Raw genomic sequence first — 18,890 nt, 5'->3', positions numbered from 1 at the left:
TATGAAGCAGCTAAGTTTTTATGTGAACTTTCATTAACTGTGATTGAAATTTTCTAGTTTTCATTCTGCATACTTGAGAATGGTGAAGGCCCAAACTATTAAGTTGTTCCAATGGTATGATTGAGAATTCACTGTTACCACTGTCCAATTATAGATACAACTACAAAAACTGAAATTTTATTCTCACTCGGTGTCAGTGGTAATTAAAATGATCTCTCCTCTCACACATTTAAGGGTGGCATTTCAGAATGGTAAACTGAGCAAGGTTCCCTATGCTGTTCAACTAGTCATGGAGTTGGGCGATTTGATTGAAGGTACTATCACATCATTTTGAGAGAGAATCAATATCTGTCTCATGGTGAATGTGAGCTTATTTTCATCTATCCAATAGCTCTCTGTAATTAAAATAAATGTTACAGTTCATACATTTGATGTTCACTGTATCTGTAGACCTTCTCTTGAATAAAGCCAGAGACTACTTTGGGCATTTTGTACATCAAAAGTACACAAATATGAAAGGAAGAAAGGAAGGAAGATTTGGGTTTAACGTCCTGTCAACATCGAGGTCATTAGAGACGGAGTACAAGCTCAGATTGTGTCAAGGATGTGGAAGGAAATCAGCCTTGCCCTTTCAAAGGAACCATCCCGACATTTGCCTGGAGCAATTTTGGGAAATCATGGAAAACATAAATCTGGACAGCTAAACACAGGTTTGAACCATTGTCCCCCCAAATGCCAGTCCAGTGTACAGAAATATGGATGTATATTTTAACAGATGAAGACAGTGTTAATCATATTGATTTTATAGGAAAAGGTGTAACAATAAAATCAATTCATTATACACAAGATACTTTAAGGCACCCATGTGGCACTAAACTAAAGAATTGCTTTAATTATGACATCAATAATAAAGTAAAGGTAGTAGTGAGGAAGCATCATGATGCCTTCACTGTCATCAAAATCATGTTTAGTTATGTGATGATGTTGCAAAAGTAAAACATACAATTAAAGATGAGATTCTAAACAAACTTCCTATGGTTGGGTTGTTAAATGATTTCCTCCTAATGGCACAATGTCCACACCACCACAACTTCTCAGCTCATAGAGGGATGGAACTCCATTGAAATCTTCTACGGTATATCTGCAGTTTTTCATGTTCATTGCCACTGAAGGTAAAAATCTATTAAGATGTTAGTAGTGTCAATGTTCCTCTTCAATTTTTTCTACACAATTGACATTTTGACCCTTCTTCTGGGAACTTCTTGCAGAGTGCTCAGCTATCTGTGGCACCAGATGACACTGAAGTAGATCCCAGTAGAGAGGTCAAAACATTGACTGTGTAGAAGATACTGAAAAGGAACATGATACAGCCAAACAACCTAGAAGATTTTACCTTCAACTTCTAAAGCAAGGTATAATGTCATATCATCAGACAAGAACTGTATTTCTTGAGTTGTAACAAATCATCTAAGGCCTAAATCATAGTGACAGGACTAACATACAAACTATGGTTGACATGATTATGTATCCTGCACACCATTCTACACAGAAATTATCCACTTTCTACTCGTGCATGACTAAATAGTTACTAGGTACCACAAAACGCACTGAATTTTTGCTGTATGACAGATATGAGCCAGAAAAGGGTAACAAAACTTCAGTTTATGCAAAATAAGAAGTTAACTGTGAGTAGAGTCAGATATATTTTTCTGACACTTAGGCTGACAATGAAGGAGCCATAAAGAAACTGCAATTGACGTACATACGACAAACCACTCACTCACCTCACTTTATCAAACAGCACATTTTCCAACAGATAGTGCCTTGTTCGTGGGTGGCTAACCAAATGGGTAAGCATTACGAGGCTCCTCTTTTGACTAGCATAATCGAGATCAAATGAAACATGGCGATAGCAAGCAAGTAAGCATGATGCTATACTTTCCAGACACTGCTTTATTTCATGCTCCTGGAAGAGATTATAGTTCTTAAGCAAGCATATTCTCACCCAACAGCAGGTAAAAACTATTTAAGAATCATACAAAGTACCTCAAGAAATGCCCACAATAAATCCATGAAAATTAAAAATTTATGTTTCTTTTCCCTTGTGTTTCCTTCTGGTTGCATATAATCTGCAGGCACACCACACAAGAGCTCTAAAAAGGGTAACAAGCATGCTTCTGAAATATATGATGACAGCAGCAATGGAGCCAATGGGTCTATCAAAACACCAGCTAATCCCATTAGTAATGCCTGGTTTGATGTCACATCCTCTATGTTCCGAGTAGAATTCTGTTCAAGATACAGACTACAGAATTAATTTTTGACACAAATATACAGGCAGGAAATACATATATATAAGCAATGCTGTAGTAACATAAAAAAAGTAAAATGCAACACAACATACAGAGAAAAATACATATTATGAGATCATAATAAGAAATATTTCCTATTTAAAACATGAAATATTTCACAGTTAATAAATCTTACTAACTTCATAACTTTGTTCAAAAACCATAAGAAGCTGCAGCAACCATTTGAATAGCATATTGGCTTTGTCTAAGTCATGATGTGGAACTTCCTGAATTGGCTGATATCCTTCGACTGGATAACGAAATGGTGTAGACCCAAAATTTGCAACCAGGTTTTCAGTGAAAGCTAAGCTTACTGCAGGGAAATAGACCATTCCAGGGCCTAATTTAACATCAGAGAAGGCTTCTCCCATTGTGTGGCCATTCCTAAACATATCAAAGTAAATTACAGCATTAAGAACAAGACACTTTAATTTTCAAAATTATTTGTATATTAAGGAAAATCTGACTTCATTAAGCATAAAACATTGCTGCAAAGTAAAAGAGTTAAAGAAGTTTCAAAAAAAAATTATTAATTAATTAATTAAAAGTTTTAAAAATCTGAAAATCAAACACACTGAGTAAAGATAGACAGAACCCATACACTTATCTGGCATAAGCAAATGGCTGCATTACACAGTATTGACAGATTCACGTACAAGACAAAAAGACTGAAAATATAGAACTTTACAGGTATTTGTAGCAAAATCAACCAGGACTCAAAGAGTCAAAAGAAGCACAGCCCAACAGCTATGTGATACAGTCTTCCCTTTCGTCATATCTGGAATGGCTTTACATACCATCAGAAACTTCAGTCATCAACAATACATTCTCCATCACTATTTACAACACTCTGTCGACACCGAGACAGCTTCTTGATTCCACAACTGTAGAAATTACATGGCTTTGAGGTGAAGTTCCCATCGAGCCACGTTCAGAGCACATTTTCATCCGGAAAGGAAGTTCCCTGAATGTTGCTCGATAAAGCAGAAAAGGTGAAAATCTGTGGGCACAAGACCAGGTGAATAAGGTGGACGTAGAATGATTTCCCAACCAAACTCCTGTATTTGTCAATTCCAGTAAAATTTACCAACAGCTGTGTACTTTAAGATATTATTTTATTTTATTCTGAAGGCAACCAGTTTCGACATTTCATTATGCCATCTTCAGGCCCCATACACATCTATCCAAATCAACGAACTTGTTGTATAGCTCCGTAAATCACTGGATATCATGAATTCAATCGTTATACAATTGTTTCATTTGAAGATGTGATAGCAACTGCTGTTGCTGTCAGTTGCTATTACATCTTCAAATGAAGCAATTGTATAACGATTGAATTCATGATATCCAGTGATTTACGGAGCTATACAACAAGTTCGTTGATTTGGATAGATGTGTATGGGGCCTGAAGATGGCATAATGAAATGTCGAAACTGGTTGCCTTCAAAATAAAATAAAATAATGTTTTGAAGTACACGGCTGTTGATAAATTTTATCAACACTGACAATTACTTAACCAGCTGATGTCCCCAGGTCAAGATGGACCAACAAGATTGAAACTCCTGTATAGTGATTTTTGAGCAGATCATGGGTGGGGTTGCCTTCACAATAAAATAAAATAATGTTTTAAAGTACACGGCTGTTGATAAATTTTATCGATGCTGACAATTACTTAACCAGCCGATGTCCCCTGGTCAAGATGGACCAACAGAGATTGAAACTCCTGTATAGTGATTTTTGTCAGTCTAGCAGAACATGGGTGGACATTATTGTAGACTAGCATCACTTCATGCAGTCTTCCTAGTTGATACTCTTGGACTGCATCTGCAAGACATCTCAGTTACTGACAGTAAATGTTAGCAGTGATGGTTACATCTCGGGGAAGCAATTTGTAGTACACCACTTTGTCACTGTTCCACCAGACGCATAAAACCATCTTTTGTGGATGCGCACATGTCTTTGTACGGGAAGTTGCTGCTTTGTTTGGGATTAACCATTCCTTTCTTTCCCTTATGTTAGCATCAAGACACCATTTCTCATCACCAATAATGATACAGAATAGGAATGTTCAGTGTTGTTCATGAGCCAATTGATGACAAGCAAGCAGATATGCACATATGGCCACCCACTGATTTTTGTAATTTTGGCTTAAAGCATGCAGTACCCATACACCCGATATTTGAACCTTCCCTACTGCCTGCAAATGTTGCACAGTGGTGGAATGATCACAGTTCATCGTATTTGCCAGTTCTCAAGTACACTGATGTGAATCAGTATGGATTGAAGCATTTAAATGATCTTCATCAAACCACGAAGGTCACCCTAAACACGGAGAACTACTAATGTCAAAACGATCCCATTTAAAATGAGAATGACATTTTCTTGCTCTGCTCTGAACAATGGGATTATCCCCATACATGGTGCAAACAAAATGATCTTTTGGCATTTATTGGCCGGGATATCCCCTTTGAGGTTTGGCTGTCGTACTGCAAGTCTTTTTAGTTGACGCCACTTCGGTGACTTGGATGTCAATGATGATGAAACGATGATGAAGGACACACAACACAAAGTCCCCTGCCAGGAATCGAACCTGGGTCCCTTGCATGGTAGGCAGTAATGCTACCGCTGCACTACGGGGCGGACATATGGCGCAAATGTTTCTATCTGACTCCATTGCTGTCACCCCTCTACTGAACTCAAACAGAAGAATATGTCGGAAATGTTAGAATTTCTCCGCTTGACACTCCATTTTTTTAGCTGCCACAGTTCCATTTACTATGTCCAAATGACAAAATGTAAACTCAATGGCAATAGTAAACAACCAATAAAAAATGACAACAGATAAATAAAAACCACAGCAACAGGCATATCAACATGCAAAACAAAAACATTACAAACTTATACACCAACCTAATATTTGTGCTTATGATTCATCTCCTGAACTACATCAAAATTTAAAGAAATCTTGAAATGCATGTAGAATTACGTCTCTGTTATTGTAACTGTGCTACATTAACTCTTGAGATGTGGTGTCTATCTTTTTTCTTTTTTTTTTTTTTTTCCTTGCCAAATTTTCATACTATCTTGTCTCATCCTTTAGAAAACACTTATCATATTCTGTCATGTTTTTAACATTGTTTTATTGAAACTCTTCCCCTCTTTTTTAAATGATGCCCGATAGTATTTATGTGCTTTCTTCTGGCCTACAACAGCTTTTGCTCCTCGCACAAGTACCTTCCTAAAATAATTGCCCGCTTTAGCTATCAATCCACTTTTTAAATCTTTTCATAACCTAGATTTCTGGCTTTCTGTTGGCAAGGGTGTTTCCTTTCAGTTTTGTGTGTATTTTTACTCTGTTTTTTATGATCACTTGCAGTTCAGAAGCAGTTTAGGGCTGTCACAACCTGCAAAACTTCTTTATTATTTGATAAAATGCAGTCAGTTTCATTTTGACATGACAATCAGCTGTGTAAATATTTCCTTTATTATGTACAACCAGTTTCAAGTCACTGGCCACTATCACTGTCTCAACATCAACAACTAAAACTTACACATTACAAAAATGTACAATGAGATGTTTGTGCAGTGCAAATGCTGCCAGTACATTGTGGAACTGACATAAATGAAATGTGCATTAGAACTGTTTTGTAGTTTGAAATCCTATTACACTTCCACATTGTGCATTCAGAAAATGCCAAACACAAATAGAATGGGAATAATGTTATTGAAAACATGAAGTAAGGAGGCAGTCTGAGAAATTACGAGTGCCAGAAAATTAAGTTTAGCCAGAATACAATGTCAGATTGGTTAAAAGTGAACAGGAACCATAAACAAAAGACTCTCTCATAAAGGTATGCATATATACAAATATGTAGTGCACATAGTTGGTGCAAAGATTGTAAGGTCTAAACAATTTGCCTGTAAACATGTTTTCAATTATATTATTTCTATTCCATTTGTTTTCAGCATTTCCTCATTACACAACGATGGCCTCCAAAATTGTTCTGATGCACAACTGACATATGAAACTTTTCGAAGTATTTGGGGCAGTCATAAAGTTTTAACTATCATAAGATTAAGGTTAGGCAATTAATAGATTATTTGTTTGCAGTTCTGACACACATCAAACTCCCCATGCCACAGAACGATAGGCATGGCTAGAGCAGCAAAAATAAAATGGTGCACCCCAGAAATAAAGTGGAATATCAGCAGCAGTAGCAGATTTGCAGATAAAATCAAATGACTTCTTTGGCATTCCAGAGTGACCTGAAACAGCTGTGACATTCCTGACACTACCATCAAAAAATAAAATGGGCTACGCCATTTTATTCTGGTTCCTTTAGCAACCTACGGTTCAGATTTTATAATGTGTACCAAGACTACAGACATATACTAGCAAACAAACAAACAAAAATTAATTATGTAATTTTATTTTTTCAAAGTGATAACCTAAACTTTATGACTATCCCTCAGTTATGTTCCATAATTTATGAACAAAATTTAAACCATTTTTGTAATTTTACTGTTTTGTAACTACAGTTCTGATAAATGTTCTACATCTTATTTGGTTTTAGTGACTCCACTAACTTTCCTTCACATTTTGAAATTTTAACAATTTATTGTTTCTACACAAAAAAGTATCAGAAGATTTCTATTATCATCAATATCACAGGAAATTGCAATTTTCAGTACATTTATCTCCAACAATGTTACCCATGGTACACTTGCATGTCACAGTGAGAAGAGTTTGGCAAGTAATGTGAACAATTTCCAATCATGGCAGAGCTACGAACACAACAATCTCAGTACACATCCGAGTGCTTCTGAATCTCTGAGTCTGGGGTCAGTACAATCTGCTTATATCTGTTCACATTCTGAAAGACCTGGCAGCCAGTCTTTGTGTCAACAGACATACATTTCATCTCCAGCCATATTTTCATTGAAACGAAATGAAATGAAATGATTGTATGGCATTGTTGGCCAGAAGGCCCCATGCAGGGGAGTTCGGCCGCTGTATTACAAGTCCTTTTTTTTTTAGTTGACGCCACTTCGGCAACTTGCGGGTCAATGATGATGAAAATGATGATGGACACACAACACCCAATCTCCTGCCAAGAATCGAACCCGGGCCCTATTTTGGTAAACAGCAAAGTATTCATAATTTAATTACACTTGTGTAAATCCAGCTGAAAAAAATTAAATAATTTTCTATTTGGTATTTCATTACAAAAACTTTAAATATGAACCTTCCTGGCAGATAAAAGCTGTGTGGCAGACCGAGACTTGAACTCAAGACCTTTGTCTTTTGTGGACAAGTACTCTACCAACTGAGCTACCCAAGCACGATTCACAACTCAGAGTCACGACTCACAGCCCAGGCGTGGCTACGCCAAATCTCCACAGTATCCTTCCTTCCAGGAGTACTACTCTTGCAAGGTTCAGAGGAGAGCTTCTGTGAAGTTTGGAAAGTAGAAGATGAGATACTAGGGGAAGTAAAGCTGTGAAGATAGGTCATGAGTTATTCTTAAATAGCTCAGTTGGTGGAGATTTGCCGGCAAAAGGCAAAGGTCCCACGTTCGAGTCTCAGTTCGAGTCTCGGTCCAGTACACGGTTTTAATCTGCCAAAATGTTTCATATCAGTGCACACTCAGTTGCAGAGTGAAAATTTCATTCTGGAAACTAAGAATATCCATTAACTGAATTTTGGGATATTGCTTTTACTTCCTGTGGAAACTAAAAAAAAATAACTTTATCACATCAAACAAATTCTCTTCTTCATTATGATTAAGAGTAACTAGTAAAACTATTTTTGTAAATGCAGCTGTACCTGTGAAATCCTACAGCACCTCTGTCTAAATCAATTGTGCAGCCAATAATATCACCACTCAGCCACGGTTCACCATATTTGTAGGTGGAAACATTCCATTTTCGCACCCGGTTGCCATCATAAGCGTATGAGTGGAGAGTATCACCTAAAAATACAAGAAAAAGAAAAACAAAGCTTTGTTAGTTACACTTTAATTTCAGTTTCATCCAAAATTTCAAATCTGTATTTACAGCTATACTCCGCAGCCACGCTACACTGCATGGCAGAGGGTACTTTGTGTACGTCTGTCAATACCCCCTTTTCCGGTTCCAGCTGCTTACAGTTCACGAGAAGAACAATTGCTGGTAAGCCTCGTTTTGCACTCAAATCTCTCTAATTTTATGTTCACGGCCTTATCAAAAGATATATGTAGGAGGAACATATACAAACTCGGAATTTTAAGAGTAGACCATACTGTGATGCATAATGCCACTCTTGCAGAGTCTGCTGCTGGAGTTGGTTGATCATGTCTGATCTTTTGTAATTACTAAATCAACTTGTAATGAAACATGCTGTTCCTATTTGCATCTTCTCTATTTCCTCCTTCAATCCTATCTGGTGCTGATCCCTGACTAATGAGAAGTATGCAAGTATTGGTCGAATAAATGTTTTGTAAACTATTTCCTTTGTTGATGGACTGCATTTCCTTTCCTGGGGATTCTTCCAGTGAATCTTTATCATCTGTCTTATCTGCAACTAATTTTATGTGGTTGTTCCACAGCAATTCACTCCATACAATTACTCCCAGCTATTTTATGGAAGTAGCTACAGGCAGTGATCACTCTGAAACCATGTAATCATACAATACAGGGGATGTATTTACAATACATTACATTTGTTAATATTGAGGGTCAATTGCCATTCCCTGCACCAAACATCGATCCTCTTCAGGTCTTCCTGCATTTCACTACAATTTTCTAGCATTGCAACTTCTCTGCATACAATGGCATCATCCACAAAAAGCCTCCTGGAACTTCCAACATTACTTACTATGTCATTTATGTACATTATGAAAAATAATGGTCTATTACACTCCCTTAGGACACGCCTGCAGTTATTTTGATGTCCAAAGACCTCTCTCCATTCACAATGACATGCTGTGTTCTGCTTTGTTTGCTGGGAGCATTTCAGTCCAATCACACAGTTGGTCTCATATTCTGTAAGCTCATATTTTGATCAGTTGGTGCTAATGCAAAACTGTATTGAACACTCTCTGGAAGTCAAAGAACATGGCATCTACCTGGGCAACTGTATCTATTGCTTTCTGGGTCTCATGGATGAATGGAGTGAGATGGGTCTCACATAACTGTTGTTCTCAGAACCCATAGTATTTCCTATAGAGGTGATTTTTGGTCTCCAGAAATGTCATAATAAGCAACCATAAAACATGTTCCAAAATTCTACAACAGACTGACATCAGAGATGTAGACCAATAATTTTGTTAAATCTGTTCAACAACCCTTCTTGTAAATGGGAATTAACCATGTTTTTCCTAATCATTAGGAACATATCTTTGCTCAAAAGAACTATGGTGCGCTGCTGCTAGAAGAGGGGTGAGTTCTTTTGTATACTATGTGTAGCATCAAACTGGTATCCCATAAGTTTCAGTGGCCTTTCCTCTAGTGAGAGATTTCAGTTGCTTTTCTATCCCTTGGTCACTTATTTCAATATATGCCATTTTGTCATTTGTGCAACAATTTAAAGGAAAAACTATATTGCGATCTTCTCCTGTGAAATAGTTTTGGAAAAAGATGTTTAGTATTTTAGCCTTTTTCTTCCATCCTCTGCTTCTAAGCCATTATGGTCACAGAGTACTTGGACATAAGGCTTCGATTTGCTGCTTTAACATATGATTTTCTGTCAAGTCGGTACAGAGATTTGGACTTTTGAATTCATATATAGCGCTTCTTACAATAATTTTGGCTTGTCTGTGAGGCTTTGCCTATGTTTAAATTTAGAGTGGAGCTCTCTTTGCTTTCACAACAGCTTTCCAACATGGTAGTCAGAGCAAGGTGGGCCTTTTCCATTCCTCATACAATGTTGCCTGGCACGTACCAGTCTGAAGTGTATTATACAATGGAAAGCCCAAGTTGGAATGTCAACAATGTTAGGAAAAGGATAAATTGCTACTCACCGTAAAGATGACCTGTCGAGTTGAGAACAGGTGCAACAATGTCTTTTCTTTGTGCCTGTCTGCAACTCAATGGGTCATCTTTATGGTGAGTAGCATTCTTTTCCTAATATTGTTAAAGTGTATTATACGATGCTCTTGAATTTTGTATACTGATGGTCAACACTGCTAGTGCTGAAGGTAAAATTTTCACCTTGACCTATCAGGTGATTTGAAATCTGTCTCTTTTCACTCTTGCTAAACAGAAAGATCTTCCTAACTTTCCTCATATTCCTACTTACAGCTGTAATTCAGTGGTGCTGAAACATCCTATAATCACTGACTCCCTCTTCTACACAAACTGATTCAAAAAGTTCAGGTCTGTTTGTCACCAGCAGAGCTAAGACATTATCTTCATGAGTCAGTTCTCTTATTAACTGCTCTAGGTAATTTTCAGATAAGGCACTTAGATCAATTTATTTCCCTCAATTCTCTGTCCCTACTACCTGCCCTAATCACTTGAGTTTCCCAGTCTATAGCCAGCAAGTTAAAAATCTCCATCTAAAATTATAACAAGACTAGGAAATTTATGCGAAATATTCTCCGAGGTTCCCCTCAGATGACGGTCTACAAGGGCACCTTTAACACTTATCTTTATCCACATTATTTCGAATTCTGAATCTGTACTGGTCTCACTAGATATTTCACATTTTCTATTAATAGGTGAAAAGCACCAGTTTGCTTTTGTTCTACAATATCACTTTTATTGTATTAACTGGTTTTCAATTTACAAGGCCACCTTTAGAGTAAACGTCTGAAGATGGCCTTGTACGCTGAAAACCGGTTAACGCAACGGAAGTAATATTGTAGAACAAAAGCAAACTGGTGCTTTTCATTTGTTATAATGTTGTTCTACCAAGAACCGATGGATGATTCTGTTAACACTTTCTATTGCTATAAACACAACTCCACCACCAGCATTCAACCTATCTTTGTGATATTCCAGCCAGGGTCTAGAATTTCATTACTATTGACATATAGTTTCAGCCAGCTTTCTGTCCCTATGATACTGTTTATAAGTGATACTACTTCCAGAACCTTTCCACAGATGCTCCTGCAGTTACGTAATACTACTAATATTTTCTTCCTTCAATCTGCTATGATGAATGCTTCTCTGTCCAGATCCAGAATACGTCTTTTCCGGCCTATGAAGAGATTTCTCTATCCTAAAACCCCTACACTGATAGCTGATTCCTAGACGTAGTGCATGCCTGACCTATTACAGGGGAGTCTTACATTTCTCGACCCCATAGACGAGCTCAAGATATCTGCATCCAAGATTGACACAGAATTGTCTAAGACTAGGTTTAAGCCTTTCACTTGGCTCCAAACAGAGGCTAACTCAATTCTGGGAATGATGCTACAAAACAATAGCTCCAATTCAATCCCACAAGTCAAGCTATCTGTCTTAACCCTGTAATTTCTTTTATCTAATTATCTGCAGAGCCATTTCACATATAAACTGTGGTAGGCATGCACTTCATGTCCATCTGGGCAATGATAATGCATTCACTATGCTGCTCAGAATAGCTTATCCACATTCCTATTTTCTTATTCATTATTAAATCTATTCCTGCATTACCCCTATTTGATTTCATATTAATAATCCTGTATTCACCAGACCAGACATCCTGTTCCTCCTGCCAATGAACTTCACTAATTCGCACTGTATCTAACTTCAACCTATCCTTTTCCCTTTTTAAATTTTCTAACCTGCCAGCCCGATTAAGGGATCTAATATTCCATGCTCCAATCCATGGAATTCCGTTTTGTTTCTCCTGATAACGGCATTCTCTGAGTAGTCCCAGCCCAGACACGCGAATGGGGGACTATTTTACCTACTGAATATTTTACCCACAAGGACGCCATCATCATTTAATCATAGAGTAGAGCTGCATGCCCTCAGTAAAAATTATGGCTCTAGTTTCCACTAGCTTTCAGCTGTTCGCAGAACCATCACAGCAAGGACGTTCTGGTTGATGTTACAAGGCCTGATCAGTCAGTCATCCAGACTGTTGCCCTTGAAACTAATGAAAAGGCTGTGCCCCTCTCCAGAACCACACATTTTACTGGCCTCTCAAAGATACCCCTCTATTGTGGTAGCACTCATAAATATAACAGTAGAAATCTAAATAGTCTCCCCTACCCACAACTTAACATCACTCTTGTGCAGAAAGGAATGGAGCATGCAGCCATAAAAACATTTGATAAACCCCCTTGTGTATTAAGGGTGGTTGAAAGTTTCTGCTCCACAACACCTACACCATGCATGAATTACTGAATGTTTAGCATGTATTTTGTTGGATTACATTTACCAAAGTTTCTTGTATTTTAAAGAAAGCTAAAACAGAAAGACAAATTCAGTTATGTAAATATCCAGCATGTAGCCTTGTTTTCATACAGAATTTTACTTTATTTGTAAGCCTACTGACACGTTATACGTGATTGTGAGTTGTCGTGAATAAGATCCACAGAACATGCAAAAATTTAACTGGCAACTGACCCTTAACATAGACAAATGTAATGTATTGCGAATACATAGAAAGAAGGATCCTTTACTGTATGATTATATGATAGCGGAACAAACACTGGTAGCAGTTACTTCTGTAAAATATCTGGGAGTATGCATGCGGAACAATTTGAAGTGGAATGATCAAATAAAACTAATTGTTGGTAAGGCGGGTACCAGGTTGAGATTCATTGGGAGAGTCCTTAGAAAATGTAGTCCATCAACATAGGAGGTGGCTTACAAAACACTTGTTCGACCTATACTTGAGTATTGCTCATCAGTGTGGGATCCGTACCAGATCGGGTTGACAGAGGAGATAGAGAAGAACCAAAGAAGAGTGGCACGTTTTGTCACAGGGTTATTTGGTAAGCGTGATAGCGTTACGGAGATGTTTAGCAAACTCAAGTGGCAAACTCTGCAAGAGAGGTGCTCTGCATCGCGGTGTAGCTTGCTGTCCAGGTTTCGAGAGGGTGCGTTTCTGGATGATGTATCGAATATATTGCTTCCCCCTACTTATACCTCCCAAGGAGATCACGAATGTAAAATTAGAGTGATTCGAGCGCACATGGAGGATTTCCGGCAGTCGTTCTTCCTGCGAACCATACACAACTGGAACAGAAACGGGAGGTAATGACAGTGGCACATAAAGTGCCCTCCGCCACACACCGTTGGGTGGCTTGCAGAGTATAAATGTAGATGTAGAACCCACCATTTCTTATTTTACAATATATCACTAGATCTTGGGTTTTTTAACTTAACTCACCATTTGTTATTTTACAATACATGAATAGATCTTGGGCTACAATATTGTCTAAATATTTTCGGGATATTTCTATACAGGAACAATGCTGCAATAACCTCAAGAATGACACGTATGGCTCTTCATGACAACACATACCAAATGAAGCTGCTGATTCTCAAGTATCTGTTTCAAAAATCTTTACAGAAGAGAGAAAAAATAATCAAGCACTACTCACCTACACCTGTTTCCTGAGTAAATCTGCAATTATTTGTGGCCCAGCCAATCTGCATAACACCTTTGGATCCTAGCTGTACTTCGTATTGCCATTTACCTAAAACAAAGCAGTATGCTGTCAGGATGTCATGCTCTAGCAATGATAGTGACATATAAAGGTGTCTCCAAATATGGCATTATCAGACATATTATAACATAATTTACTGGAAATAAAATAGATGGTTACCTTTGTAAAGACAGACATTTGCACGTATTGTACTAAAATTTCCTTGCGAATTTACACTAAGTCTGTCTGATCCAAGCACGAAGAGTCCAACGTGAGATGCTACGTCAAAACAAACATGAGAGGGACCTAGTCTCCCTTCACGTTTGTCACAAAAGTGAATGTTTTCATCAGTATCCATTTTCATATTGTTCAGAGCATCTTCCAGCCATTGACTGATTGTTCTCAGGTAAACTGCAGTACTGAAATAAGATTGTCAACTTTGCAACTATTACTTTGGATGATAATGACATAGGATTTTTGGTATACAATCGATATTACACATTCAGAGAGAAACTGGAATGGGGAATGATAGCGGGGTAAAGTGACATAATGAAAGAAAATGAGAGAGAGGTGCTGGTGCACATGCACCCACACCTATACTTACTAGAGAGAGAGAGAGAGAGAGAGAGAGAGAGAGAGAGAGAGAGAGAGAGAGAGAGAGAGACGAAGGGTTGGTCAGATGACGAAGCAGAGTGTGTAAAGAGGGCAGAAGAGGGAAAAGTAGGGAGAGACAAGAGAGTATGGAGAGAGACAAAAGATTTACAATTTAAGCTATTGACAGATAGACATCTTACTTATAAAAGAAAACAACAAAATGGAAGTCACAAGACTAAATACTGAAAGAAATAAAAAATTGCTTAATAGACATAAACACTCAGTGGATTAGCATATTATCGATAAAGAAACCTTTACCAAAGGTATAGACACAAAGAAAGATATACTAACTAAAGCCATCAGAGGCAAAAATTCCTGGTTCCTTTTTTTTAATGTAAATAGGACTGTTCAACTACTAAACAAGAAGAACCATGGGACAAGAAAGAAGTAGTATGATACAAATTGGGGCAAATCAACAATGAGAGGTCATCAATAGATAACATTTGAAAATCTACTAGTAATCTGGGTATCTTCACATCTGGTTCTCAATATTTTAGTATTAAAGTAAAGGATCACAAATTTCAACTCACCGAGATTTATTAGGCATGTCATATACTGACAGCAGCTGATGTAATAGCACGACATCTTCTCCAAATATATTACTTATAATTTCAATTGCTTCCATGGCTTGAGTGATACGCTAGTGGTATTATTCAAAGTTTCCGAAGTTCCAAAATAGTTTATGTGCATTGAAAATAATAATAAAGGAGTTCTCCATACTCTGCAATGCAGTACATAAATTTATTTTACTCAAATTCCACAAAGTGGCAAATGAGAGAGACTAAAAAGTCCATAATACAGAATATTCAAAAATAATTTCTACTTTTCCATGAAATAATAAAAAAGATGCAATGATCCAAAGTAACATATCTGAGGGCAATTACGTTTCTACATCTCTCAATACCATCATTTTCACGCCACACGTTAATGCAGAGCATTTAAATGCCCATACCTGTAATCTTTACAAACATATATTATTCAAAATACAGGGTGTATCAAAAAGAATCATCCGATTTTAAAAAAATCATAACTATTATGTTACTTCAGATATGAGCAAGAACAACATACTCTTGGAAAAAGCATACTCTCGAGTTTTACATGGTTCCCACTCAGTAGGAATAGTTCTAATAAAAATGATGTTGGGACAACAGAAGGCATTTTGTGTTCTACATTTTGCACAGTGCAGGTTAGTAATAACTGTTCAGGACGGCTTTCGTCCTAGGTATTGTTTGTGTACAGGCAAATCGCTGGGCTGCCCCAGAGTGTCTGACACAGACGTATAATGCATCCACCATGGTTTCACAAGGAGTTCGCAGAAACCCGTTCAACATGCAGCTTGACACCTCAACATGCCCTGATGTCCATCTGGCATGTGTTGCGTTGACATTTACATATGTAACTACACAAAATTCAGCTATGCAAGTTCTTCATGAAGGTGATAAACAACAATGTGTGGAGTTCTGTAGTTTTGTTCTTGGCAAGATATGACAGTTTTCTTCCACACTTAGTGTTTAGTGAAGAGGCAACATTCCTTTTAAATGGAAAGATGAACTGTCATAATGTGAGAATATGGGGTACGGAACAACCACATGAAGTTGTACAACATGAGAGGGACTCTCCAAAATTAAATAGTTTTGTGCAGTTTCACGGGGAAAGGTGTAGGCTCCACTTTTCTTTGCCGAGAACACTGTTACAGGAAGCACATATCTCAATACGGTTGAGAACTTTCTTCTCCCACAGTTGGAGACTGATTTACCAACAGGATGGGGCACCTTCACACTGGAATCTGGAAGTGCTGGAATTTTTAAATCAAAGGATTACTGAGCGATGGATTGGTTGCAATGGACCAAATGATTCAGCCTTACATTACTGGCCTCCAAGGCCACATACCTGACTGTATGTGATTATTTCTTGTGGGGATTTATAAACGACTCTGTTTATGTGCCTCCATTACCAACAACAATGAATGAACTGAGACATCGCATAACAGCAGCTGTGGAAGCAGTAACTCAAGAAGACATGCTCGCTGCAGTGTGGGAACAATATGATACCACATAGACATATGCCATGCATCTCAAGGGGTGCAGTTTGAACACCTATGAAAAGATATGAAAAAAAAACTTTGTTTCCTGTTCATCAAAAACAAAATTCATTGTACATGTTTATTAGTTTCAGAAATATAGACATGCCAAATCGGATGATTCTTTTTGATACACTCTGTACAATGCTCCATACCCCTTCCACTCCACATAAAACCTAAATCAGGATGGTCTGATGGAATTAGAGCCATCATTTTCCTGAATATAAGGTCAGTCTGTTTAAAGCAATGCAATGTCATTCAGTTTACCCACCGCGTATAATACTGTCTTTATATACATTCTAAAGAAGTTGCTTCATAATACAAAAAGTTGATGCTACATTGTTCGTTTATTATTGTACTCCACAATCCATTGTACCTTTTCCCGTGTTGGATGTAGGTGCACTAGAGTGATTTTCAACTTTTGTGTTCCATTTGCAGACAGCGCACAAGAAAAAGATTGTTGATACCCTTCTACAGAGATATGAACATCTCCAATTTTTCCCTTATCGTTATTAGATGAGAGATAAGCTGCAGGATGTGATATGGCTCTTGATTTGTATTAGTGTGTTGGCTCATGGAATGCTGGGACTAAGGTTCTACATGGTGTACAGTGCCTCCCCTGTAGTGTCTCCCACTGGTTTGCAGATCATTTCTGTTATACTCTCACATGATGACTAACTGTGAAATCAGTAAAGAGAATATGAAAAATTAAGACAGGTAATCCATAACCCACACACAACACTCAGAAATTTGAAGACTACCTTGCAGGTTTACAACCCTGATAAAAATGTGGTGTGGAGTTGCACACACTTAGCAAATTACTGGCCCGCCGCTGTGAACACATATGGTACATGCCGTATTCTAGCTGTGAGTTCATAAAAAAAAATCAGTAATGTTTAAATAACACAGAATGTGGTATGTGAAATTCACAAGCATTGGTTCATTTACAAGTATTAACACTGATGAACGATTGTCTTTCATAATCTGTAAGCCTCTCTGCACAGGTATATCACAGTGTTGACTATTCCCTTCATTCAGTGGCTTTAATTGTACTACAACTTAAAGTAAATTATAAAAATTCAGAATGTGAAATCAACACATCACTACGTTAATGTAAAAGCAGCATCATTCAAACAAACTCATGAGATTGCACTCAAACAGTGCACTAATATGATCATCACCAAATCTATAAGTTCCACTACATAGATAATACACTGCCTGCAAAGGCAGATGAAGTACCAAACATATTAACTACCTGGTGAAAATGAAAGAAAGTGTGGTAACACCTTTCCAGATGTCTCCCAGTCATGCACAGAAAGCTAGAAATCACATGGCATGACACTGCAGCAAATGCAGCTGGCCCCGTAACACAAAGTAGTTGAAGGGAGAGGAATAAAGTGTGTGTGTCAATTAGTGAGCATTTACAGGCCTAGTGAGCAGTTACGTGCCATGTGGAGGTGTTCTTCACTACATGAGCTGGAGACAATATCTGTATGGCTTCGCATGGGGTAGTATCATGGGGAAACTGAAAGAAGTGGGGTAAGTGCAGCCCAGGAGTTTGGTATCACTGACGACATTGTTTCCTGTGCATGGAGAGTGTTCCAAACCACAGGCACTGCTGCCTGAAGGTCAACTTACAGCAGCAGATACTGGCACATTTTGCAACAGACAAAAAGAGACCCACATCAAAGAGTGGGTGCTACTGCAACCATATTTAATACTACCGCAAGGCATGGAGTCTCATGCTCCACAGTGGTATGGAAGCTGCCTGGGATGGTCTCTATTCCCAACGATCAGTCAATTATTTTCTGGGATACCTGCACATCGGTGGCACAGTTTGCGATGGTGCCAAGAGCATGGGGACTGGACCAATAAGGAGAGGGGGTCACACTTTTTTTTCCCCTCCAGATGAGAGCAGATTCAGTCTGAGTACTGATTCTGGATGTATCCTCATACAGTGAGAGGTGAGAACGTATAATGCACCCACGAACAAAGTCAAACATGACTATTTTGGTAGTCCAGGTGTTATGGTGTGTTGAGACATACAATGAGGTGACAAAAGCCATGGGATAGTGATATGCATACAGATGGCAGTAGCATTGCATATATGAGGTATAAAAGCTCAGTGCATTGGCAGAGCTGTCATTTGTACTCAGGCAATTCATGTGAAAAGGTTTCCAACATGATTATTGTTGCACAACACAAATTAAGAAACTTTGAATGCAGAATGGTATTTGG

The 18,890-nt window shown here is 38.0% G+C and overlaps 1 protein-coding gene across 2 annotated transcripts in view; it reads right to left on the bottom strand.

The window, feature by feature from the left end:
* LOC126240733 (E3 ubiquitin-protein ligase RNF123-like) overlaps positions 1-18,890 on the bottom strand; it is a 190,838-nt gene that overhangs the window by 130,977 nt on the left and 40,971 nt on the right. For both annotated transcript variants that reach the window (XM_049947947.1, XM_049947948.1), the window contains exons 2-8: positions 15,103-15,293; positions 14,099-14,337; positions 13,874-13,969; positions 8,179-8,323; positions 2,492-2,735; positions 2,047-2,289; positions 1,785-1,966 (exon numbers count right to left, since the gene is read on the bottom strand). In XM_049947947.1, the coding sequence (XP_049803904.1) occupies positions 1,785-1,966; positions 2,047-2,289; positions 2,492-2,735; positions 8,179-8,323; positions 13,874-13,969; positions 14,099-14,337; positions 15,103-15,197 (1,244 nt within the window). In that variant the 5' untranslated portion in view covers positions 15,198-15,293. The remainder of the gene's footprint in view (positions 1-1,784; positions 1,967-2,046; positions 2,290-2,491; positions 2,736-8,178; positions 8,324-13,873; positions 13,970-14,098; positions 14,338-15,102; positions 15,294-18,890) is intronic.

The sequence above is a fragment of the Schistocerca nitens genome, chromosome 1 (assembly GCF_023898315.1).
Source record: "Schistocerca nitens isolate TAMUIC-IGC-003100 chromosome 1, iqSchNite1.1, whole genome shotgun sequence".
NCBI classification, from domain to species: Eukaryota; Metazoa; Arthropoda; class Insecta; order Orthoptera; family Acrididae; genus Schistocerca; species Schistocerca nitens.
This window is presented reverse-complemented; position numbering and strand designations above follow the sequence as displayed.